The sequence below is a fragment of the Anser cygnoides genome, chromosome 9 (genome assembly GCF_040182565.1).
Source record: "Anser cygnoides isolate HZ-2024a breed goose chromosome 9, Taihu_goose_T2T_genome, whole genome shotgun sequence".
Classification (NCBI taxonomy): domain Eukaryota; kingdom Metazoa; phylum Chordata; class Aves; order Anseriformes; family Anatidae; genus Anser; species Anser cygnoides.
Window position 1 is genome coordinate 6,359,312 of NC_089881.1, and position 25,364 is coordinate 6,384,675.

At 38.4% G+C, this 25,364-nt stretch overlaps 1 protein-coding gene across 3 annotated transcripts in view; it reads right to left on the reverse strand.

Annotated features, from left to right (window-relative positions):
• The window catches only part of LOC106040346 (uncharacterized), a 596,086-nt gene that overhangs the window by 354,439 nt on the left and 216,283 nt on the right, over window positions 1-25,364 (reverse strand). For 2 of the 3 annotated variants that reach the window (XM_067002026.1, XM_067002027.1), the window contains one exon: window positions 22,267-22,337. The exons of the other annotated variant lie outside the window; for it this stretch is intronic. In XM_067002026.1, the coding sequence (XP_066858127.1) occupies window positions 22,267-22,337 (71 nt within the window). The remainder of the gene's footprint in view (window positions 1-22,266; window positions 22,338-25,364) is intronic. 3 annotated transcript variants of the gene reach the window in all.

Sequence of the window (25,364 nt, forward strand, 5' to 3'; positions counted from 1 at the left end):
GATTAGTAAATTACTGTTCCCACGACCAAGTTAAAAGACAAATGAGTAGTTAAGTGAGAGTCTGGTAACAATATCACATCACAGGGCGTCCTGGTTATTTTCTTGTGGAATTCACACAGCAGAATTTCAATGAAAATATTCTCCCATCAGTATACACGGAAGTTTTATATAAAACACATAAATCCTTTATGAATAGAAAGATTGTAAATCTGTCTTATACAAAAACGAGCTTAAAATGCAAAATTAAAGACACCCTATTTTCATGTCTGCGTTAAGAACAACTGATCGTCTCTTGATTGACAGCTTCACACAGTTCTGGCTAAATATATTAGAAAATATGGTCCAGTAGGGCTTGTATTTAATTTAAATATATTTTTAAAAATTCAGACTATATCTTGATTAACGAAGCCTTTCTTGGTTAACAGGGAAGTACAGAAAGTCTCTGTGGAAGCATGCTATGTAAAAATGAAGAAGTTTTAATAAAGATTTTTAAATTTTTTCTAAGTAAATATTCATATAGGTTTTTAATCCTGCATGATCCGTTTATACGCACAGATTAGACGTGGCAGTATATCGTTTTCATAGGGTTGTCTCATGTGTCTTCCCCCTGTGACTGCATGGCACAGTCAAGCAATTCTCAGAATGAAACACTCTACAGACAAGATGACCTATAATGCAATAGGTTATGTGCCACAGAAGACAGCATATAAATATTTTATAACGTAGAATGCATAGAAAAGCATCTTCACTTTTACTTGCTGTCTCATGCGAAGGGCAGAAGCACCTTCACTGGTAAAGACACTGATTTCAACATAGCTTATATGTGCATGTATATGTATACATACACATATATACACACAAATATTCATCTGTAATAGTGTAACAACATGTTATGTTTATAAAATTCCTGTTATAGTGAACTCATTGGCAAGAAAGCACTTGGCCAATAAGAGCTCCACAGTAGATAAATTCTTAATGATGGAAAGTAGGCTAACACTTTGAAATTCTGTTTGCATATGACCTTATTTTCTTTTTCCCCATTCCTTAAACTTGTATATTACCATTTTTCTTCAAAATGGCTACACAAACTTGAGTCCCACAGAGAAGACAAGCCAGCGCAAAGCCCTTAAATTCCTAAATAAACAGCCCAGACATAATGTAAAAATGGCCTTTTTGATTCAAGAACTTTTTAAAAAAATCAACATGACATATATAAAATCTTTATTGTCAGCAGCCAAAGAGTTCAGAGCTAGTTCTGTAATCCCAGTGTGGGACCTAAAGTGCACACAGGAAGCTGGATTCAATTTTTTACTTAATTCCAGAAGTTATCCATTATCCCTCCTTACTGAGTAAAAAGGGTTACTTTTCCTTGGCAAGCTCCTTGCTATGCAGAGCTAAAATTGGGTCTCAGTCACAAAAGACCTGTCAGTAGACATTAAATTATCTAATTACAACTGAACATGTTATTGAACAAGTCATATTTAAACTATGAATGACATAAGTCAAAATCCATTCTTAAAATAACCCTAAGTGATACACATACCCCAATATAGCTTCATTGTTCTGCTACTGTCTCATACATACAGTGTCCAGTATGAGTCATAATTAAGACTTGTGAAATAATACATAATATTTTATGGCTTAATAGGAGATGTGGCTAGAAGCAATGCAAGAAAAATAAAATCATCCAACAAGGATCCTATTTTTCAAAAACTAAAAATTTCTACCCACCAGGTTTTATTCTTCAGTAACAATTGTCAAACCTGACATAAAAAGAAAATCTTTGATATCAATAACACAAAATGCTTCAAAGCTATCTTGCTAATGAAGACATATTAGCTTATTGATTAGTTGTACAAGAGTGTTTATGTTGGTTTTGCTTCTAGTTGCTCATATATGGATGAGCTCTTCAATTTTGCTCTATCTTCATGCAAAGATTCGTAGAAATGGTTGTAAAGATCTTATTACAGCCTGTCTTCCCCTCCCCACCCAATCTTTATGACAGCCTGCATTTCCTCTTAGCTGGCTTCTACTATACTTGGTATACATTAGGCACAGGCAGAATAAAGTTTGTTTAGCCTACAGTTCACATTAATCAAGCATAGGTTTAATAGAGGTATGTTTGTAACCTCCCCCTCACTACCTCAATGGCTTCTTTAACTATGTGGGTTGTTTTTATGTTTGTTGTTGTTTTGTTTTTAACATCATTAATAACTAGATCTGTTCTCTGTTCTATTGTTCATATGTACTTAACAGCAGTAAGTCCCAAATGACTGTGTATGCTTACTGAGTGTTCTGCTGAACAGAGAGGTATTTTGAAAGATAGCTTTTTATTATTCCGGGAGGATTTTATGTGTTGTTGTTTTAATATGTGTATATATGACTTGATGCTCATAGTTCTTTCCAGACTTGCACCATTTTCTTCCTGTGGAACATGCAGCACCACCCCATCATGGCCAACAAACACTGGCCCGTCTCTGCTTCCTCTTTACTCCCTGCTGCAAGGGGCCAGGGCTGCTGTCCTCACAAACTCAGCTGCACAATCAGGTACACATGGGGAGCTGAAGTTGCCCACAAAATGCAAATCATTAAAAACATACTGAGGCCCTTGAGATCATTTCGTTAAGGACAGACAGTTGAAGGATACGATCCAGAGACATTTGGCTATACTCTCCATGACAAAACTAACCCTAAAAAGCCTGCAACTTAAGGCTGCTTACGCTAACTCCACTTCTTAGAGCACAAGTTGCACAACCTTAGGTTCTTGGAATAAGGAGGAATGCATAACCTTCAGAGAGTAGGAATGAAAGGAGCTTTAACATACACATTGCTTCTAAATTGGCTTTGTTGTGGTTTTTCTGTTTGTTTGTATGTTTTCTTTTAGATTGGTTTCTTATATTGATATAGACCAGATGCAAAGTTCACAGCCTGATCCAGCTCTGAACCTATGAAGTTTCAGAGGTGTGCAGATTCAGACTTCCGTTTAGTGTGTCTTCTAGAAGAAAATATCAGGAGAGTTCTTCTTCAATTAAGAACAGCTGCCTCTACTACTACTGCCAACGAGGTTTATATCTTTAGAGATGTTGGGGGGATTTTTTAAAGAAAAAAATCCAGCTTTGCTAAGAAGTTTATTTTTAACATTTTTCTTACTGAAATCCAGAGTGGAAATAGAGAGAGCAGCTTCTAATTAGAGTATGTTTTCCTGCATGTTGGCCACTTCTGATTATAGTGCCTGTGGGCTATCTGGGAAATAGCAGGAGAGAGTATCCTACATTCCAAGTCAGAACCAGAACAACTAGAGCTCGGTGCAGAAGTGCACTGTACAAAACATTCCATGTGCCAAATTTCAGTGTATAAGCAGTGTTTCCTCTTACTTTTTTTTTTAAAGGCATATGCACTTCTCTGTAACTATGCACAGAACTGTTCCAGGAAAATATGCCCTGCTCATTGCCCACTTCTTTCACCCACATTGGGTGTCTGTAGCAAGCAGGAACATATTTCACCATTGTGGCCATTTCCAGATGACTGTAAAGATTTCTCTCTCACTCAGTTTGTCAGTGATAGGATAGGCTGAATACAAGTGTATACACAAGCACAGAATGACAGCTTTCTATAGGCCATTTCAATCAGTACAATACTTGAAAAAGCAGAACACAAACACACTACACTTGTATCACTGCCTTCACAAACTTGTCTAGCTTTTATTAAGGTCACTTTGAAGCCTTTCAAGACCTCTAAAGTACACTTTGGAATACTGGAATAATTATTTCAAAGAATCAACTCAACTGCCATTTTAATCTGTTCAACCACCAATGAAAGAAAAATTAAATGGACCCAGAAAATAAGACAGAACATTACGAAACCCCCATTAGTACTGTGACAGTTAACTACCAATAGTTGCCATACAGAAAATGGCTAAGTGATTTGGCATCAATTCCATAGCAGTGTCTCAGAACTTTGGTTCTTTGACTTGTTTAGGACAACAGCACAAGACACAAAAACCTCACAAAATACAAGACATGACAGCTACTTTTTTCTTTCTTATTCATACAGCATGATACCTGACAAAAGGATTTGACAATCTTAAATGAAAGCTGGCTTTGACAAAATATACAAATATTCTGTTTAGTAGTGTTAGTGTGTTTCAGAAAGTTGCCATTAAACTGATTGCTCTAATATTCCTCTGAATTTCCCCCCTTTTCTGTTTAAAAGATAGGTGTCCAATTAGTCTTTTTTTTCTTCTTTCATTTTTGATTAATTCATCCATAATGGTCTGAACTTTTGGGTAGACCTGTGCGGTATCAAGAGTTGGACTTGATGATCCTTAAGGGTCCCTTCCAACTCAGGATATTCTATGATTCTATGATTCTATAATCTATAGTAAGTTTGAAAAATAACTACTATCAGCACTGAAGTTACTTTCTCTAAGACTCCATATACCCTAGGATCACTTCAAATCTAATTGAATGGCCTGGTATTCTAAGAGAAGCTATATATTTTTGTAAGCTAGGAAATTCCACTACGTATTTAGTTGGGATACAAACCTGACCCAGAAACTAAATCAGAACAGCTAGGACACACTGTTTTCTTCCCCGAAATTAAGAGACACAAGCTAAAGGTGAAAACATTGTAATAATATTGTAGACAGCATTGTGTTTATCTTAGCTGGGAGGCACCACTGTGCAGAAGAGCTAGCAACCTGCTGGCATGTTCTGCTTGATTCTACTAATGTAGAAAATAAATGTTGCTTTGCAGAAAATGTTTTAATAGAGAAAATAATAAAACTGGTAGAGAAAATCTGTCTGTTCAAAACAAATTTTACAGAGAAATCAATACAGAAGTGATCATGGTTTCTGAAATATTTAAGTGAATATAGGCAGATTAACTTTTGCATGTTTCATACAACTACAGAATTAGACTAAATTCAACAAGAATGGAGTCTTTGTTTGATTGTTCTGTCCAAGCCCACCCAGAAACGCTTTCTCAAATAAAATTCCCTTGAATTTCACTGATGAAGATGTGGCTGTCAGCCTCAATCATCTATTCTAGTTATTAGTCTACTAACATGAAGGAAAAAATTTTACATCAATATTTATCTCATTTCCATTACATAGCATCGGAATCCATAGCAACTTATTTTAAACATGTCAATATAACAACGTGTATCAGTGAGTCTACCTTCAAGAAGACAGGGCAAGCCCTCAAGACATTAGTTATATCAGCTAGTTCTACCAGAACTACCTTCAATATCCAGTTTATCACAAAATGCTATCCTGTCTTTAGTACTCTAATCTAAAAGTGGAGGAGTCATGGACCTTTTTCTCTGAACAATAAATAGCTGGTTAAAAATTTATCTTTTTTCTAGAACAGAGCACTTTAAAAAAATACCCTGCAAAATAGATTACGTTTATGCAGTCATGTAACATTACAAATACAATGATATTAAAAAAAGAGTAAACCAAGAAATCTTCCCAAAATGTTTGAAATATTTTCTTCAAGAATTTTCTTTGATAGAGCTATGGATCCACAACACAATCTAGTCTTTTTAACAAAAAAGATTTTTCAAAGAAAGTCTTGACAGAAACTCCTAGTAAATTATTTTTTCCTTTTTAAATCCATACAGATCTATACTAAAAATATAAATCTTTGCCTTGTTCAACAGGATGAATGATGATTGCTATTTCCTACAGGGATCCTTAATAGAAACTCCTTCGCCTCTCATGCAGTACACCTCAGAGGTCAGGCTATGTAAAACTCCACAGAGGCTGGGTTTCCAAATCTGTTTTTTTGTTTTGATTTGAAAATGTTTCTAATATTTCTATATTAGAATATTTATACTTAAAAATATATCTCCTAAAGATATAACTAGAAGAATCCAGCATCAATAGCAGCTATACTGTTAGGCCATTACTGCAGTACAATTGAATTATAAGTCCTTAAAATAAGAAAAAAAAGTTAACAAGAACATACCATTCAATGTGCATTCCAATTTGAATGTTTTAGGGTCTCATGTTAACGGGCCCTTGTAAACCAATGTAAAACTATTCTCTTACCCCTTGCTTACAGAGATGTTCACTACAACTACAATATGCATATTTATCATCTGCTACTTTCTAGATCAGTCATATCTTTAGCACACAAGATTTACCTTTGCAGTGAAAATGATACTTAAATGAGAATTACCAGTGGTGAAAATACTTGAAACTCTGATCTCCTCTCTTTTAAAGATGTCACAAAAGTAATTATTTTCCCTGATATCAATAGGGTATTAAATCTGTAATTAATTCCATATGCGTGAAAGCTGTAAGGATTAAAAGTATATAAGGATGTTATAGAATAAATCAAAGCCACTGCAAATTCTGCAAGGTTGCTGAAGTGAGCCACTTCAGGCAATCAAGATACAAAAAAATTGATTTATGAGAGGACAAACCATGCTCACCATCTAAATATTAATTATTTCTAGTACAGTGGCACCTGGATTATTCAACCCCTTTGTTCATGGAACTATATACACATATAAAAAGAAAGTTCTAGACCCAAAGGATAATTACATTAACAGCATTCTTTATGCTTAGCATCCTTTTTGAATATTTAAAAGCTTCAAAAAGCTGTTTGAAGTGTTAAAACTCACTTTACTGTGTACATGTTCATGGAGAAGAGGGCTTTATATATATATATTTCTAATTAAACATCTATATAAACAGGCCCAAATCTAGGGTTATTCAAGCTAGATCACATTGTACCTGTCTGATCTTCTCTATAATCAAAGTGAAAAAATTACAGCTACATAATTGCTGCAATAAGACTACAGTCATTAGTAAGGTTTATAACACTTAGTTATGTTTAGCTTTTCTTAGGACAGTTGTTATGAAATGAAACAATGGAGAAAATGTTCCAATGATTAATTCATCTCCCTATTAAATCTTTTTTCTATGACCAGCAGAACTAGGCTTGATACCCACTGGCCCCTATGTGACCTTCACATGCAATATCTTTAAGTCATAAATTGAATTTTTTTTGTCTAGCTATTGTTTACAGACTATATTTTGGTTCACCCATGTACTATTTAACATCTGGCACAGTATCTTTGCAAAGGCTACAAGCTCATGTCCCAAGAGGAATATGCAACTGGGAAGCTTAAAACAATATTTTGTGTAGTCTGCCATACCGTATGCTACTGATAGAGGCAAAGACCACAGAAGCCATTTTCCTCACCTCGTCCATGTCTGTGACTTCTTATACAGTCCATAAGGACACGCCTGCTATAATGTTGTATGCCTCTGCTTCTGTTTAATAGGATGTAACTAGCTGTCCTTTTCATTTGCTCCTTGTGCCTCAGTTTTCTTATCCTGAAACACGCAAAAGACAGGATAACTGTGATCTCTGGGACAGATATTCAACAGGTCTATGATAGTGGAGACCTACTAAAATCAATGAAGATATGCTGGTATTCACAACAGCTGAGATCTTTTAAAGAACCAGCCAGGTGGTAAAAAAAAAGCAAGCAACTAACCAAAACATTTTATGTTCCATAAGAAGGCTCAGGTATCCTACTACTGCAAGGTCTAAAAAGTAGGCCTCTCTTTTAAAAAGCCCAATGAAGTTCTCTAGCTGTCTTCTGGCATGCTTCAGCCCTGTGAATCAAACAACTGAGGAAGGCTCATAAAAATGAGTAAACAAACATAAAAGGTTAGCCCTGAGTGCTATTGTATTTCAGAGTTGGCTCAGTGCTCTTGTTAAAGGGCTGCTACAGACATATACAAAGAATCATATGAATAATGCTGGAGCCATCTACCTACAGCACAGAAATGTGATCTTTTCTGTTCAAATGTGGTTGAAATTTGTTAGAACTGGAAAAAAGATTACTGTTTCCTTAAAAGGGCATCATGGCTTGCTTATTGCCTTCCTTTTTTTTATTTTTTTGATATAGGGCTGGGAGGGGAAAAAAGCCTAAAAACCTGTTCAACCCTTGCTGACTTAATAGCTTTAACATATTATTTCTGATGAAGACAAAAAGCTCAGACTTGTAAAAACTGATCCCAAAAACAAGAGAGGTTTTAACAAACAAGGGAGAAGAAAGCATGGGAGGCAGCTTAATGCCTGAACATCAGTTAATAATACTAAAGTTTGAAGTCTTTAACTCATTAATTTGAAAGGGTTTGGCTCAAGCTCTTTACTTCAGCTTTTCATTTTTGTTTGTTTGTTTTTCTCCTCCCAAAGGAAATCTGGACTGTAGATGATTACTTTGAAAACAAAGCAGTACACAACTCTGGCAGAGAGATTCTTTTCAAGAGAGATCATTTGAGGAATAAAACATGCTTTAAATTAACAATCAGTTGCAACAGTGACAGGCCTCAGAGTTTGGTGACACAGCCTCACACTAATGATTTTCTAAAGGAATGGGATTTTGTGCATTATAACACGAGGATAAATATTAGGGTAAGTAGTTTCAAGGGTTTAGCCTAAAAGAAAGCCCCTTTTTGACAGGAACAATGAGACATCCAGGGAGGTTAAACACAAAGTTGAAAGTAATACACACATACACACAAAATCCTTTTCTAATTATCGTGAACTTCTGGCTATGGATCTGCTCACAGTAGTGCATTAGAGATAAGACAACTGTTAACATCCAAAACTAAATAGGATTTTTCTTAATCTATTAAGAAGGATTTGTACATTTAAAGTAGCAATGCTGGTTGACTACTAATTTGGAGAACACGAATTGTGCTGTTTTCCTAGAAGTACAAACCAATTTCAACTTAATCCCCCTTGAGGACTGGATCCAAAGTAGTGAACCACTGCTGATCATACAGGATCTTTATGGACCATGAACACTCATTCAACTCGTTGTGGAAGTCTGATCATTTGGAAAATGCTCAGTGAGATATGCTGTGAGCTAGAACTATGGTATTCAGAAGAGCTCTCGTGGGACACATTAAGTGATCCTGATGAAGCGCTCCGCTAACTAGTTGCATATTTGTTTGAATGGCTATAGTGAATCTGATTCATCAGAAGAAGCAAGATTACAACTTCCCTCACTGATGCAGATGGAGAAATTAAACCATTTTCACTGTAACTACTGTATCACCTCTGAAAATCTACAGCCTAATTGTTATCACCTATATAAAAAAAATGTTATCACCCTGAATAATGTGCCTGGCTAGTCAAAATTGTCTTACATTATGGTCCAATCTTTGTAAAACTGTTACATATTTATCAAGGGAAAATAGTTTTGTTTGTTGTTTTGTTTGCTTCAGTGGTTTTTTTTTGTTGTTGTTGTTTTTCCTGAGATGAGGAATTGTGCTTCTATAGCTGTAATAATCTAGTCTGAATATGCTTGTCAGAGGCCTGCACTTACTGTACCTCCTGGAAACTCCTCAGCTAGGGAAAGCTCTTTTGGTATTTAAAGCACAGCCTTCTATTAAAACCTGCATTTTAAAACATTGTGATTTATCTTAATTTTCTAGTTTATTTTCTTTTGGACAGCAGCTAAAACAGTGCATTTTCCTGTGGATTACGAAAAATTAACTGGAGACTGAAGTAATTGGAAGGAGGCATGTCACCGTCCATGGCTCAAAAACATAAATAAAATCACAGCTCCAGAAAAGATGCTTCACACCATGTTTCAACTGTTTTGTTTCCTGAGGCCATCACTCCTATTACCATTTAGTTTTCTGCTGCTGTCTCAGAGTGAAATAGTCCTAACTCGTACAAACCTCTATGCACCTCTAATTCTTGCCTCTGCATTAGGTAAGATGGGGTGGAGGAGCATGTCTTAAGCCAAGTTTGCCAGAGAACCGAACCACAAAACATTTTGAACTCTTACCTCAGGAGTAAAAACCCACCATACAAGAAAGAGAAGTGGCAGGCATCAGCCAGGTAAAAAGCGTCCTCTTCAAGACAGCAGCTGCTTTGCAAAATCTAAGGGGTTACTCCAAGAAAATGATGATGCAGAGATATCCACATAACCAAGCATTTCCGTACAATAGAGAACACGTGAAGGGACTGTCGTGAGAAGGATCTGAGTTCAAGGTGTGGTTATCAACCATGTATCACAAAGCCTCAGAGGGAACAGGCAGGATTAAAAAATAGAACAGTAAAAAAATAAAAAAAATAAAGCAGTACTGCCAGGTTCAGTTATGATTGATACTGCTTCTGCACAGTTGGACATAAGTTTAGCTTCCAAGCTTCAACGACCCAGTTAAATCTAATGTTCTCAGGCATACATAGGTGAGAGTAAATCCCCCACCACAATGCCTAACTCCCTCTAAAAAGCATTACCTGTGGCCACCCTGGGATTGTCAAGAGAAATTCTGGAAAAAATAAAAAAATATATTCAAGCAAAATGAAAGTCTGTCTCCCACTGAATTTTTTCTTCTGTCAAATTAAGAAAGCATTCAGATGTGTGGACAAAAATAAACCTTCCCTAACTGTGAAGGCGGAGTGTTCTGACTTCTTGGATTCCAAAAATCCACGGAAGCTAATAGGTTCAAGGAAAAAATAATATAGTGTTGCAAACACTCCAGGTGACCTGTACCAAATGTAGCAGCTGGCATTAATAGAGTAAATTACACGATTATATTGAAGATGAATGTCACAGCTTTACAAACAGATATCTAGCACGCTTTAGCATTCAAATCAGCTACAGCAGGAATAGACCAAACAGATATGAATGAACACGGTTTTGAAGTGTAAAAATGAAAATCAGTCTCCATTTACTTTCCAGGATTCAGACTTCCCTTGTGAACACAGAATAAAGCTGATGGCATTTTCTTAGGTTTTTCAAAGGAAGTCCCTACACAGCAATATTTTAAGCACCTACTGACATCTTGTCAGCTGGGAAAAGAGTATATTGAGATCAAGACAAAGATGTCATTTGATCTCACTGGAAACCAGAATTCTGTTCTATAATATGACCTTGATACCTCACTCTGTGGTAGAATGAAAATAAAACCTTTCAGTCTGGAGAGCGGGGGGCTGGAAAGGTGAACAGACTTTCCCATAACTGGTAGAAGCCCAATGCTTATACCATTTACCATGGATATGTATGTGTGTGTATATATATATATATATATATATATTTTTTTTCCCCCTGAAGTAAATATCTGAAGCTGCATCTCCAAGTCCCTGTCAGAATGCTTTAATCTGTGCTACCGACTGTTCTGAACACTGACCTCTTTCCTGCTCCAGAGAATATCTAACCTTTGCCCAGGAGGACAATACACTTCTACAAAATATTCACATGTTGACACGCTTCCTGGAAAAAAAAATCAGCTAGTTTTAGTTATAGTTCTGCAGCCTTTCTATAATGGAGTATTTGCATTGACAGTAATAGGATTACCTGCATCATTAAAGGTTTCAGGAGCTTTCCCTTGGCTGGTGTAGTAAATGAAGGAAACTATTTTCAGAGCATTTGGTTTTAACAGAAAGGATTAATTATAGCTCCAATGAAGCTGAGCTGCACAGATCACTGTGATCACCATCAGCTCCAAAAAAAATTTAATGCATTACATATGAGAGGTACTGAAAGCAGCACTGTGGACCATAAGATAATAGTTCATGTAAGCAGATTTCACTGACAAATCCTGAAAAGGAGAGAGGATTCAACACTTCATTATCTTCATACCCTGTCTAGAGGCATTTGGAAAGAACGAGAGTGTGCTTGCAAAGCATCACACAAAGTACTCAAACTAACATACACTTTCACACAGTGTCATCACACAATCTACCAAAGGCTACTGCAGCACTAAGCCTAAACCTATGCCAAAACCTAGAACACTAAAGAATCAAAGCTAAAATGGGGACATCATGCTCCCTTGTACAGATGAAGCTGTGAGAGAGAGAAAAGAAATTAATCTCTAGCTATTTGAAGCTGTTACTTTTAACTTGTTCTAACTTCAACAAAGGACTGAATTTGGGGTGAATTACTTTTCTACCCTCTCAGTCTGAAGCACCTTTACATTCTTTAGGCATACAGAATATGACACTTAACTAAGACAGACTATTTAATGCCCTGATTTTAAGAAGTCTTCTTCTCACTATTGGTCCTATTAAAATTGATAGTTATTCAATTGAGTGAATATGATGATCCAAAGAACCACAGCTAGTCTAAGACTATCAGAATCTACTCTTTATTTAAAATAGCAGTTGCACTTAAGTATTTGGCCACACAGCCAAAGCGTGTATACAGACACAATCAAGTATACTCTTGATTGGGTGTGTACGCATGTGCAAGAGTGCATTTTTCTAGGGTTGTTTACTGAGGTATTCATTATATTTGAAACACTGAAAGTATCTACATGGAAAAGTGACCAAGGACATGATCCTGCACAGATATGAAGACAGTTATAAACTCTGCTAAATACATCTGAAAAAAAGAAATAGAGATTAACTGAATATAAGTCAGGATTTGTTCTTTCAAAATGAGGTCAAACTGCCACAGAAATCAATCAGAACAAGAGTAATGCTTGTACAGAATGCTTCGGTAGAATTCTCTATTGTTTCAAGCATTTTTTGTCTGCAGAATAAAAGAGCTTACCCTCAAAGGCAAATGCTGAAGCATCCAGGCAGCCTGGTGAGGTACTGATAAATACAGCAGGGAAGACTCCTTTCCTTATCCAGCCTACAAGACAGCTGCAGAGCTGACACACTGCAACCCCTGGAGTCTAAAATATCCCTCATTGCTTATTCTGAACATCTAACACACAATAATGGGTCTGGGCCTTACACTTCCCTACTGTTCCCCTTCCTTAGGTCAACATGTACCAGTGAATGTCTTTCAAAGGGAATTTGCCTGTAGGAGAATCCATGCAATAGAGCATTATGTCGATGTGTGCTGCCCTTTTCTCACAGATCCTCCCATCATGCACACAGAATCACAGAATCGTCTAGGTTGGAAGAGACCTCCAAGATCATCTAGTCCAACCTCTGCCCTAACACTAACAAGTCCTACACTAAACCATATCACTAAGGGCTACATCTAAACGTCTCTTAAAGACCTCCAGGGATGGCGACTCAACCACCTCCCTGGGCAGTCCATTCCAATGCCTAACAACCCTTTCAGTAAAGAAGTTCTTCCTAACATCCAACGTAAACCTCCCCTGGCGCAACTTTAGCCCATTCCCCCTCGTCCAGTCACCAGGCACGTGGGAGAATAGACCAACCCCCACCTCGCTACAGCCTCCTTTAAGGTAACTGTAGAGAGCGATAAGGTCGCCCCTGAGCCTCCTCTTCTCCAGGCTGAACAACCCCAGCTCCCTCAGCCGCTCCTCGTAAGACTTGTTCTCCAGACCCCTCACCAGCTTGGTCGCCCTTCTCTGGACTCTCTTGAGCACCTCGGTGTCCTTCTTGTAGCAAGGGGCCCAAAACTGAACACAGTACTCGAGGTGCGGCCTCACCAGAGCCGAGTACAGGGGGACAATCACCTCCCTAGCCCTGCTGGCCACACTGCTTCTTATGCAAGCCAGGATGCTGTTGGCCTTCTTGGCCACCTGAGCACACTGCTGGCTCATATTCAGCCGACTATCAACCAACACTCCCAGGTCCTTCTCGGCCAGGCAGCTTTCCAACCACTCATCTCCCAGCCTGTAGCGCTGCTTGGGGTTGTTATGCAACCCCAATTGCGTAAACCCCACATTGGAAGACATGCCATCTAGCTATTCCTGTGCACACAGAGAAGTGCTAGGATAGTATTTCCTGTCCTGCCCCTGCCAGCAAAGCACACAGGCAAAGCTGTCAACAGAGCATGCAACAACAATTCTATATGAATTAAAGGAAACATAAGAGATATCTTGTATAAGCTACTAACAACTATTAATAATACAAAGTATTTAAGGTGGCAATGCACACCAAGGTACTTTGCGGAACGTTTTGCATCAGGATAGTTGGAACCAAGCCTGTGCTTTAAATGCTTTAACTTCGATATTGGGATTACAATCACCGCTCACTGAAAGTAAGGCAGTAGTGTCTGTCCAGCTCAAAGAAACTACATAATCACTCCAGTCTATACCTTTCAAATCTGATTCTCTTTTTGAGAGGAGAATGACTGAGCAAGATTAGACTCCCTTTCCAGTTTTTTCAGTGATTTGTGCAGTTCAGGGCATGTATGGTCAGGCAGTACGAAATAACCTTCCAGATCCACCCCCAATAGCAGTCTATTTTCAGTTACAACACCCTGATACTTTTAAGAAGCACAAACAGTCTGACTCAAAAGTTCTTGAAATCAGATCTCTAATTTAATTTTATTGGATCAGGTGATTAAAGGAAATTATTCAGCACAAGCAACACTGAATTAAAAGCAAAGCAAGTTTCCTGAAAAGAACTTTCATTTTTCACTTTATTCCATACCCCATCTGCTTCTGATGACTTAATTGCTGCTTCTCAATATCTGGAGAGATTGGTATTCATTAAAAGAATCCATACCAGTTCAAGATTCTAAGACCTAATGCTATAGGATAAAAATATAGACAAATTGAAGTCACATGGGCAAGGGCAATTACAAAATTGAATTGTTATATATTTATAGAAGCAGGCTCCAGAAAGTCCCAGCAGCCAAGATGGCCTTTGTAAGTAACTGTGAGCTGCCTTTTCTGTGTCAGTTCCAAGTCTGCCAGCATTGTCTCAGGGCTAGGGCAACTACCTGTTTCCAAAGGATGCTGAAGACTAGCGCGTAATTCTAGACAAATGAGAAACATTCATGCAGCTATATTTTTTGGTTTACTGTTAGCAGTGCAGACTACTATCCAAACTAATATGGCATAATAAAAATAGTAACTGATCCTGAGCACAAGAAACTAGCTTCTATTTGAGAATGCTGGTCACTAGACACACTCATGCACAGAAGTCCTAGGTCACCTACAGCAGATATATATCATTGTATGGCCAGAAGGTGAAGGGAGATGATTCTCTCCACCTACTCTGCTCTGGTGAGACCCTACCCAGAGTACTGCGTTAGCTCTGGGGTCCCCAGCACAAGGAAGGCATGGACCTGTTGGAGCAGGTCCAGAGAAGGGCCACAAAGATGGTCAAAGGGCTGGTGCCTCTCCTATGAGGACAGGCTGAGGGAGTTGGGGCTGTTCAGCCTGGAGAAGAGAAGGCTCCGGGGAGACCTCACAGCGGCCTTCCCGTACCTAAAGGGGTCTGCAGGAGAGCTGGGGAAAGACCCTTTATCAGGGAATGCAGCGATAGAACAAGGGGGAATGGCTTTAAACTAAGAGACGGTAGATTTACATTAGATATAAGGAAGAAATTTTTCACTCAGAGGGGGGTGAGGCCCTGGCACAGGCTGCCCAGAGAAGCTGTGGATGTCCCATCCCCAGAAGCATTTAAGACCAGGTTGGATGGGGCTTTGGACAACCAGGTCCGGTGGGAGGTGTCCTCGCCCAGGGCAGGGGGGTCGGAATTAGATGATCTTTAAGGTGCATTCCAACCCAAACCATTCTGTGATTCTGTGATATACTGAACTACAATGCCACTTCACAGTGGCCATGACGTATGCTTTTGAAAAGGGGAAAAAGGTCATTCAACTATTCCCTGAAAGTACACTTTTCTGTACAAATGAATTTGAACCAGGTGCAAGATGGAAGCGAACATTTTATCCTTAGGAAAGATTATCTCGTTACATAGAAGACACATGCTTTATAGTCTCTTATCAAGAATTTTCCAGATTCTGTTTACTGTCCTCCTTAACCTAGGATACTAAAAACACATGAATTTCCTTTGGGAAAGGAGAAATACACTTCCTATTTTCTCACTTGCTTGTTCATCTCCACTTCACTTCTTTTCATCACATTAAGGCCACAGCACATACAGAATGGCCTACTTCTAACAGTGTTGCTGTTAAACCACTTACAATGCAGAAACGTTACAAGCTATGCCTATGCCAAGAGGCAGGGGGCAGTGCACAACTAACCCCTTTAGAAGGGAAGCAAGTCATACTGGAGTCTTTGTAAGCTCTCCTTGGCTTGCCGGTTTGGACAACCAGGAGACCAGGATGCTGAATTTACATGCAGCTATTTATTCTGGATTCTTGCATTAGCTTCCAAATAAGACAGAAGACAGACTGAAAACTTGCATTTAACACAATATACATTTAGCAGAATACAGCAGCTCTATTAAACATCCTATAATCCCCACCTCAGAGCCCTGCCTTCAAGAAAGCAGTGAGAAGAAAGGACAAAGTGCCCTTTGGCATGTTTTCTTCTTTGTGCAATAACTACAAGTGATTCATACAACACACTTCTTATATCTTGCTATTCCAGGGCTTGTCCTAAGCCTTGTTGCACTGTTTTTATAACATACGTGATATTAGCATGCAGGTGTAAACAACAGAAAGTTACTTACAGGCAAGAATAATATTTATTTCTTCTCCTGCGTGCATGTTAGGTTTTCCTGAAATTACCACTGTATTTTTCCTAGAAGGAACAGCCAAACTCAGTAGTTCTATGTTTGTGAATATTCTCATGACTTTTGGTCTTTCCGATCATCTTTAGTGCTCTTGACTTACACCTAATAAATCATTTTAGACAGGCTTAGCCTTCATGCTCACATAAACTTTAATGTCGTGACACACAGAGCAGGCAAAATTTCAGGTTCAGCATGAGTCTTTTACTGAACCATGGCTAGCTTTCAAATGAAAATCTCTTTACCATAACTAACCTTGTATTTTATTTTTTTTTTTTATGCTCTGGTTCCAAAGCTTGGTTTTGCCCCCATAGGAACTAGTGTGTGTTACTGCTTACCTTGTAAAATCAGCAATTCCACAAGACCTCATCAAACAGTGCTGATTCGAAAAGAAATGAGACGATATCTGCATCTTGTTCAAAAGCAACATCTGTGTGTTCCGATCAGATTAATGGATTTATGTTTTTTTTCTTAGATTCTGACCATTCACACAATTCTTGCATAATTGAAAGACCTGCAGCTTCTTCACATTGCAGTCTGAACAAAGCACCTTTTCCAAACATCTCAGTAGTAGTCTGCCTGTTTCTCTCTCGAAAACAAAATGCTAAAAGTTAGTATGGAATTCCATTGTCTCTTCATCACGTAGACTGAAACCTCCAGAAATAAGTGTGGATGGTTTTTGTTTGGTTGTTTTTTTGTCCTTTCTTTTCTGGGGGGGTGGACATGTGTGTGTTTTCCTTTTTATTAAGATGCTAGGTTAAGATATATCCAACTGGGAAATGAAAAAAAAAACCACTTTGGTCCTGATCCTGTACATACCATAAAATTGCTGGGAAATCAGTCATTCTAGAGAATTGGACAGACTGAGGGCAATCAGCATCTTACCAAATTGCACTCTAAGATATTTTGAACAATTGTTTAACCTTGAATGTGATTTTCAGTTGTCTGAAAGAGACAATAAGTTGCATATTTTGCAAACATCGGAAAAAACAACCTTATTCTTTCTTACTTTTGAAAGAGGCAGTAAAATAGACTAAGATGAACACATATTGGAATAATTGAACATGACTATTCAGATGTAATTTCTGTAAGGAAGAAAACACAAATACTTGAACTTAAAGGACAGAAAATTGCCTGGAAGTATAAATAACAACTTACATTTACACTCTTCTCGGTCTCTGTAGAAATGCGTGCTTCTTAAAGCCATAATTGTAAGGGCAACCAAAAAAACCCAAATCATTCTTGTAACCATCCAAGAAATTTGAGGATACACTTTCCTTAAAGTTCACAAAATCTTAAAGGTACTAACTTAAATCAGTCACCTATCACATTTTGAAGATATAAAACATCATCCCTTTAATTCATTTTCTCATCTGTAGAGTGAGAGTAGAAATAGTTACCTAACTTTTGTTAGGTATTCAACTGCATTAAAATTCTGATAGTATAACATTGGCATGTAAGACCACAACATTATTCATAGTTTTATCTGTAGACCCTGTCTCAAAAAAATCATCTGGGATCTGTCTGCAGAAATGAACATTGATGAGGGAGCTCGCCATTGTTTGTCATCATATGAAGGTGTAAGTTTTACAATATAGCCTATGAAATTGTGTAACAATCTAAATATGTCACCATCATCTGAATTCCAGGCAGGAACCTGAGCTTCTCTTAAGCAACCAGAAATTGAAGCTGACCCAAGGTTAGGAAAAACAGGGAGTCTCAGAGTGTGAGAAGCCACATGCTGAGAACATTCTGTGTTTACATACCAATCTGTACATCAAATTGCAACAAGAGGTAAAACACTTTTTTTTTTTTATCCCTATATGCTTCTGAAGCCCTAATCACAAAGACTGTGTGGGCTGTCTAAAGTGTTTTTATTGGTCAAAAGCATTGGGTAATATATAACAAGACATAAAACGTGATATAACTACAGAGAGGAACCACAGGTGACTGTTATTGTTTGCTCTACTCCAAGTCTAGGCCACTCCATGCAAAGACAACAGAATATAGGGTAAAATTATGTTACATAAACCAAGAGAGTAAATCCTTGAGGGAAAATGTTGTTATCCTCAAGAAGATTTCCTTTCCTCCTTCATCTCCCTAGGAGACAAAAGTAAGAATGTAAGCCTGAGGGCAAAGAGGAGGAAAGAAGGACTGTTTATTTCCATTAAAAAAAAAAAAGCTACAGCTCAACATAATTATTTCAAAATTTTACCTTAAATACCAAAGAATAGAAAATTACTGCTTCCCAGAGCATTATCTCTTATTAAATTCTGCCTGCATCTTATTATAGCCTAGTGTGGTTTCATACAGATTGTTTTTAAAATTCTTATCTGGTTTTGAGTCAGAGTAAAACCAATTGTTAGATGGTAGAGTTGATCAAGCAAAGGTTTTACACTAGTGAGAACACAGATATTTCAAAAAAATATTTTCGTCCTATTTTGGTATAAAAATGAAATGACTCAGAGATATTCCCAGGAACGCTTCCCTGAATAGCAAGTAATTCACAAGAGCAAGGAGTGAATCCTACCTACAGGCCTAATAAGATTCGCAACCGAATATAAAATTAGCTTCTCTCTGACTCCTCTGCAGTTACATTATTTACATTAACTGAAAAAGCTCCACAAAAAATAGCCCCCCCCCCCCCCCCATTCCCTCCCTGCCCCCCATTATTTATCAGGGGACTCACATAACCTGTAAAAGGTCAAATGCCAAATTTTGTACACTAAAAAGGGAGATTTTGAAGACCATCTGTAAGAATGTCTTGACTTGCCAGATTTTCTACAGTGGTCTTATTAGTATTTGCTATACATTTCTTTCTACTTTTGGACCTTCAAAGCCTTTCATACTGAGCATTTCATTCAGCTGAGCATGTGCCCATTAAAACTCAGGGGTACTGTTGCTGTTGATGTTCTTTGTGTGTTGGTTTTTTTTTGGGGGGGGGGGGGGGGGGGGGGGGGGGGGGGGGGGGTTGGTCAGTTGTTTTTTTACTAAAAAATATTTTACAAACAGACTAATTAATGTTCTTCAAACTTATCTCTAATATTTGTAGTTTTTGTAATCCTTTTCATTAGATTTTCTAGGAGCTATTCATACGAGTATCATCTGTACAATGTGTAGGGAGGAACTCCCTACATGTGACCAAGTATTCAGGCATGAACAAGATTATTCATACAGTCTATACATTTGCTCTGTAGAGCAAGCCTGGAAGCATTTCAGTACCAGAGTGCACATGGAATTGGTTGGAGTATGGTAAGACAAAATTGGTAGACAGCCAATTAATCTTAGTTTATCGATGTCAAGATTACATTTTGATTTTCTTCCCCCAATTAGCTCATGTTCTCCTTACCTCACCCATAGTCTAACTCATTTAAAGTCCTGAACTCTTCTTCTAATCCTGTCAGAAAGCAGAAAGTCCATCATTTTAACCTAGCAGCTGACCATATCACCCACATTTAAAGCATCCGTTTTGTCAAGTCAGTAGTAACCAAAAATTTTGAAGAAACATGGTAAACATTGCTGACAAGTTTAGAAGATCATCAGCATTATGGCATATGGTAAAAATCACAATTCGTTGGTGGGTTGGAAAATAAAGGAACAGCTCTGATGGCCCATCTCATTATCAGTGTTTCCTTCTGACTTCCTTATTGTCTTCCATATTTCTCAAAACTTCTTCCTTACCACCTCTACCTTTGCACTATGTACTTGAAGAGATTCAGAAAACTCAGGATGTAAAGCAGACAGACATAAAACAACAAAATCCTTGTATCATTACAAACACAGAATATGTCTTACGTGAGTGGACATTCTCTACACAAGCAGCTCATTTTTTTTTTAAAGACTGCTTTGTAAGGAGAGCAGCTTCGTCTTAATAGGACCATAAACCTACATTCTCAAGCTCACTCTAAAGATCTGTCCTTTGCTACCTTGGGGCCTTAGCCAAGACCACTGAGATACAAGAAAGTTGTCACTAATCAACTTCAGAGGGCTTTGGATCAGAAAATCCTGGCAAGTCTGACTCTTCAACAGCTCTTAAAAGGAAACTGAAGAAGTCTGTCTTATGCCACTATATCAAAAAGAATCAGAATTGCACAGAAAGTAATAGAAGGTATCCAGATGATATATACGTGCTCTTTAAATATTTAGTAGCCCAAAAAAATATGAGGGATGGATGACTTACACTTTCTGAAAATTGAGTTTAAAGGAAAACCAAAGGAAGTTTGGCTTTAATTTCATCTCCCTGCTAACTACAGAGCCACATGAATCCTCAGAAAACTTTACCATGTTTTATCCTTTTTTCTTTTTAAGAAATGGGATTCCTAACTCCAAGATCTGCCCAAATGGGAGGCAGAAAACACAGTCGCATGCAGTATCTGAATTTTGTATGGCCCAATCCTGTGACATAAACCAGGCCCACACACACTTTCCCTCCAAAGCCCAGTGATCACTCTGAAAACAGGACTATGCTCTCACACACCAGAACTACACCAATACTGTGCACTGATGACTATGTGACAATTGCATTTTCTTCCTGCAACGGGCCTAAGTTCAGGTCCTTTATTGGTAAAGGCCCAGGAAACGAAACTCAGCTAGGGAACACACGATCCCATCCATTTATATCAGAAAATGATCTCTTCAGCTCTTTAAAAATGGTATTTCTCTCAGAAGAAAAATACATGATCATTTGAAATGTTGTTACTTTGCCAATAGACACTGTCAAGCACTTTTGACAGTCAGTGTCTCCCAGACATCAAACAGCCTCTCTATCACACCAAGGTTAAGATTCAAGGCCAGGTTTGAATAGCCCCTTTGCTTTTGTGAGTTTCTGTCAGGCCCCTGACATTACTAGCATGAATTTACTGTGATCTGGTAAACAGAACAGAGAACATGGCACATGGTAGTGATTTACACTCTGTCATTAGCACATGGCAGGGGGGAGGGATTTACTTGTATAGTTCACACATACCATACAAATTCTTTAAACAAATAAAGAGCTGTGGAGGGTGGGAGGGAGGAAAGGGGAAGAAACCTATACAAAACTGAAATTTTCCATGCTTTCCCACACTTGTTTGGAGGGCTGGCTTTCCCCCCACACACACACGATGGAGTGTCTCCTCTTATCCAGTTCATCAGAAATTCCTCTCACACTGCAAACGCTGAGGTGGCACGCTGCCTACATTTCAGGAAGATCTTGGCAATGCACAAGTAGCTCTGAGAACATGTACTGGGGGCAGAGAACATTATCTCATAATTTTAAGAGAAGCAGTCACCATTTCAACTGTAAAATATTAACCCTTTGTGCTTATGAATACTTGACAGAAGCAAGTACTGTAACATAAAACACCCCAAGCAGAGGCAGGGAGCACAGATATCACATTAGGATGGACAACACGATGCCTTGCCCACTAAAAATTTAGTGATGCAGCTTTGGTTATGATGGAGTTATGCAATGAAACGCACCTCAAAAGAAATACTGGGCAAAGCCTGGTGTTCTCACCTCTTCACTGGTACATAGCATAAGGCAGGCTGCTGTGCTCTGACGCAAGCAGCGCTCATCTCACCTGTTACATTGCTGTCAAGAACAAGTAAAAACGAAAGAGGGCACTGGAAGAGAGGGACATATATGAAGATGATTTTATATTATTTACTAAGAACTGACTGTTCTTTAATCAACCTAATTTGTACATACATTCTCTTAACTTGGTGATGGTCTACAAAACCCATTTCATATGGATTAAAATTAGTAATATTTCACATATATTATTTAGTCATGGCATTCAACCATCTTGTAGATAGGTAAATAAAATTTCCTCATTTACTTCTAAGAAATATGAGGCAAAGGCATTCAGGATCAAATTCACTTACCAAAGATGCTATTTCTCCATTGGGATCTTCAACAGCCCTAAGGCGTATAACATGCATTGAATTCAGTGGTCCTTTTAAAATAATAATAAAAAAAAAAAAAAAAAAGTATTTTGAACTATTGAACAGTTCTAAGAATTGGAGGCAATGACTTCATTCAGATGTGTGTCAAAGACAGGATTAAAACCTATGAATCTGTGAAGGCCAGACACACCCAGAGATATGCAGGGAGAAGCTGATCAGAAACAGTTTGGGGGTTTTGCTCACAATCATTCCACCTTAAACATTTACTGATCAGACCACAACATGCCCTGAATAACAGAAGACAACAACCCCATGAGGATGTGGGGCAGACACAATAGAATATGTAGATACTTATATATCACCTAGACCTGCAGCAAGCACGAGAACTGATTTTGTGTCTTCACAGCTCATGAAGGAGGAAGAATCAGTCCTCAGACAGGGAAACAAAACAGAGAGAGAGTGATTTTCTTAAAATCCCACAGGAAGCACACTATTTAAGTAGACTGCTGCATCACCTGCAGTTTCCAGGTTAATTTTACACAAAGTTTAGTAATTCAGTATCTCCCAAAGTGTTTCTAGCAGCAGCATGTACCCTGTTCTCCAGGATTCAATCTCAACCTAAAAGGCAGATAAGCAGAAAGTAGCTGATAGGACTTTCCAAAGACACAGGCAGCGGCCAGCTGTCAAAGTGCCTCGTGAAAATGAAGTGTTTTCTGAAATTTCTGTCAGCTATGATGTAGACAAGAACTTACTGCTATCTTTACACGTCTCTCATGGAGGATTTTTGAACCCTAAATTAATCGAGATATATCTCTAACCAGAATTAACACCATCCTGCACAGATAGACACATAGGTAGTTGATCTCCCTTCAGGATTAAGCACAAAACTGTAAAAAGAAGATTGACTTCTACTTTACCTCCCCTTCCCCATCCCTCTCTCTGTACTTCCAATCTGCTTCAAATTGACAAGACTTGTCCGTTTTAAGAAAATATCAACTTAAAACATATCGAAGAAAAGAAGTTGAGGAGAGAAGGCAACTACAGGGAGAGAATGCAGAACACAGTGGTGTATTTACAGACTGCTTCTTGTGATCCCCTAGTGCCACCTTTGGTTGGAGCTCACAGAGTATGAAAAAGCCTACAACCTGCAAGGAAAAGTTTCTTTTCCTTGATATCTCCTTACTTGCAGAAAGACTCCTGCTGTATTCCCTATTAAAAAAAAAAAAAAAAGAAAAGAAAAGAAAAAACATTGGATTTTTCCACTACAGTTACTGAACTAGCATCTACTATTTCTACACCATACCTGTGTCCCCTGCAGCGTTAGCTCACTTTATTTTCATGACTTAAGCATTGTCCTGCACCATGGGGAAGAGGTACACGCAAGGAACCTGCTTTGAGAGGCTTACACAGTACTGCCTGAAAAAGGAGGGTAAAAGACCATAAAAGACCAAAAAACATCCTTCTGTTGTTTCAGTTATCAGACGTGCTCTGCGGATTTTTGTACATTCTTGTTCATGGTTACAGCTACAAGCCTTTCGTGCCAAAACCCTCAGAGCAAGTAAAATGCTTCAGGAAAGTCAATGTAACAATTTTAACAGCTTCACCAATTTGCTCTTGCCAAGAATTAGACCCAGGAGCATAACAAAGACAGTTGCTGAAATCTATTAATAAGTAGTGTACATTTACCACCTCAATACTATAGTGGCAACTGACAAAGCCATTTCAAACACGTATGTAGGTGGTCTACTTCATGATGCAGAAAACAGAGAAGCAAATGAATTGAAACGAAAAATTGAATAAATCACTACAGATGTACCTATATACATTAAAATGCACAGATGTGTGTGTGTGTATATAGAACCATAGAATATCCCAAGTTGGAAGGGACCCATAAGGATCACCAAGTCCAACTCCTGGCACCGCACAGGTCTACCCAAAAGTTTAGCCCATGTGACTAAGAGCACAGTCCAATCGCTTCTTAAATTCAGACAGGCTTGGTGCAGTGACTGCTTCACTGGGGAGCCTGCTCCAGTGTGCAACCACCCTCTCAGTGAAGAACCTCTTCCTGATGTCCAGCCTAAACTTCCCCTGCCTCAGCTTAACACCGTTCCCACGGGTCCTATCACTGGTGATTACGGAGAATAGGTCACCTGCCTCTCCACTCCCCCTCACGAGGAAGTTGTAGACTGCGATGAAGTCCCCCCTCAGACTCCTCTTCAGGCCGAATAAGCCCAGTGACCTCAGCCACTCATCCTATGTCTTCCCCTCTAGGCCCTTCACCATCTTCGTTGCCCTCCTCTGGACACTCTCCAGCAGTTTAATGTCCTTTTTGTACTGTGGTGCCCAGAACTGCCCACAGTACTCGAGGTGAGGCCGCAGCAGCACAGAGCAGAGCGGGACAATCGCTTCCCTCAACTGACTAGCAATGCCGTGCTTGAGGCACCCCAGGATATGGGATGCATATGTGCATATTTGCACATATGCATATGTATTTATGCATATGTGCAAATATGCACATGCATATATAAAAACAAATATATGTATACACACTAATATATATAATAAAGGCACACAGATGCAACCTCAAGACACACAGCAGATATATAGAACTGTTTCAATAGGATATAAAGAGTTACCTCATAAAGTAAGCCAAAAGCTTTTTTCGTACATGAAAGACAACATTTGAAATATCAAGCAAAACAGTCATTAAGAACCTCATGGGCCTACCAGCTACTTCTCTAATGCTTTAAGTTAACAGCTGAAGTAAGAGACCCTTCAAGCTTCCTTCCCTGCTGAGAGTCATGCAAACTTCACTTCTAGAGAGCTTCAGAAGTAGTCAAGATAATCTTCTGCTGTGCTGGTATTATACTGCTTAAACAAATGGATTTACTTTACAGCTAATATAACTAGATATTTAGAGAGAACTTGCTTTTTTTAAGGTTATTTTCTTTCCACTTTGAGTTGTCAGAAAACGATTTGTGTTTTTTGCAAGAACGGTCATTCTGCACTGCAGGCTTTTCAGAGAGTCAAGCAACAGCTGCTCAGCCTTCTTCATCTGATACTCCTCTTAGCTTGTT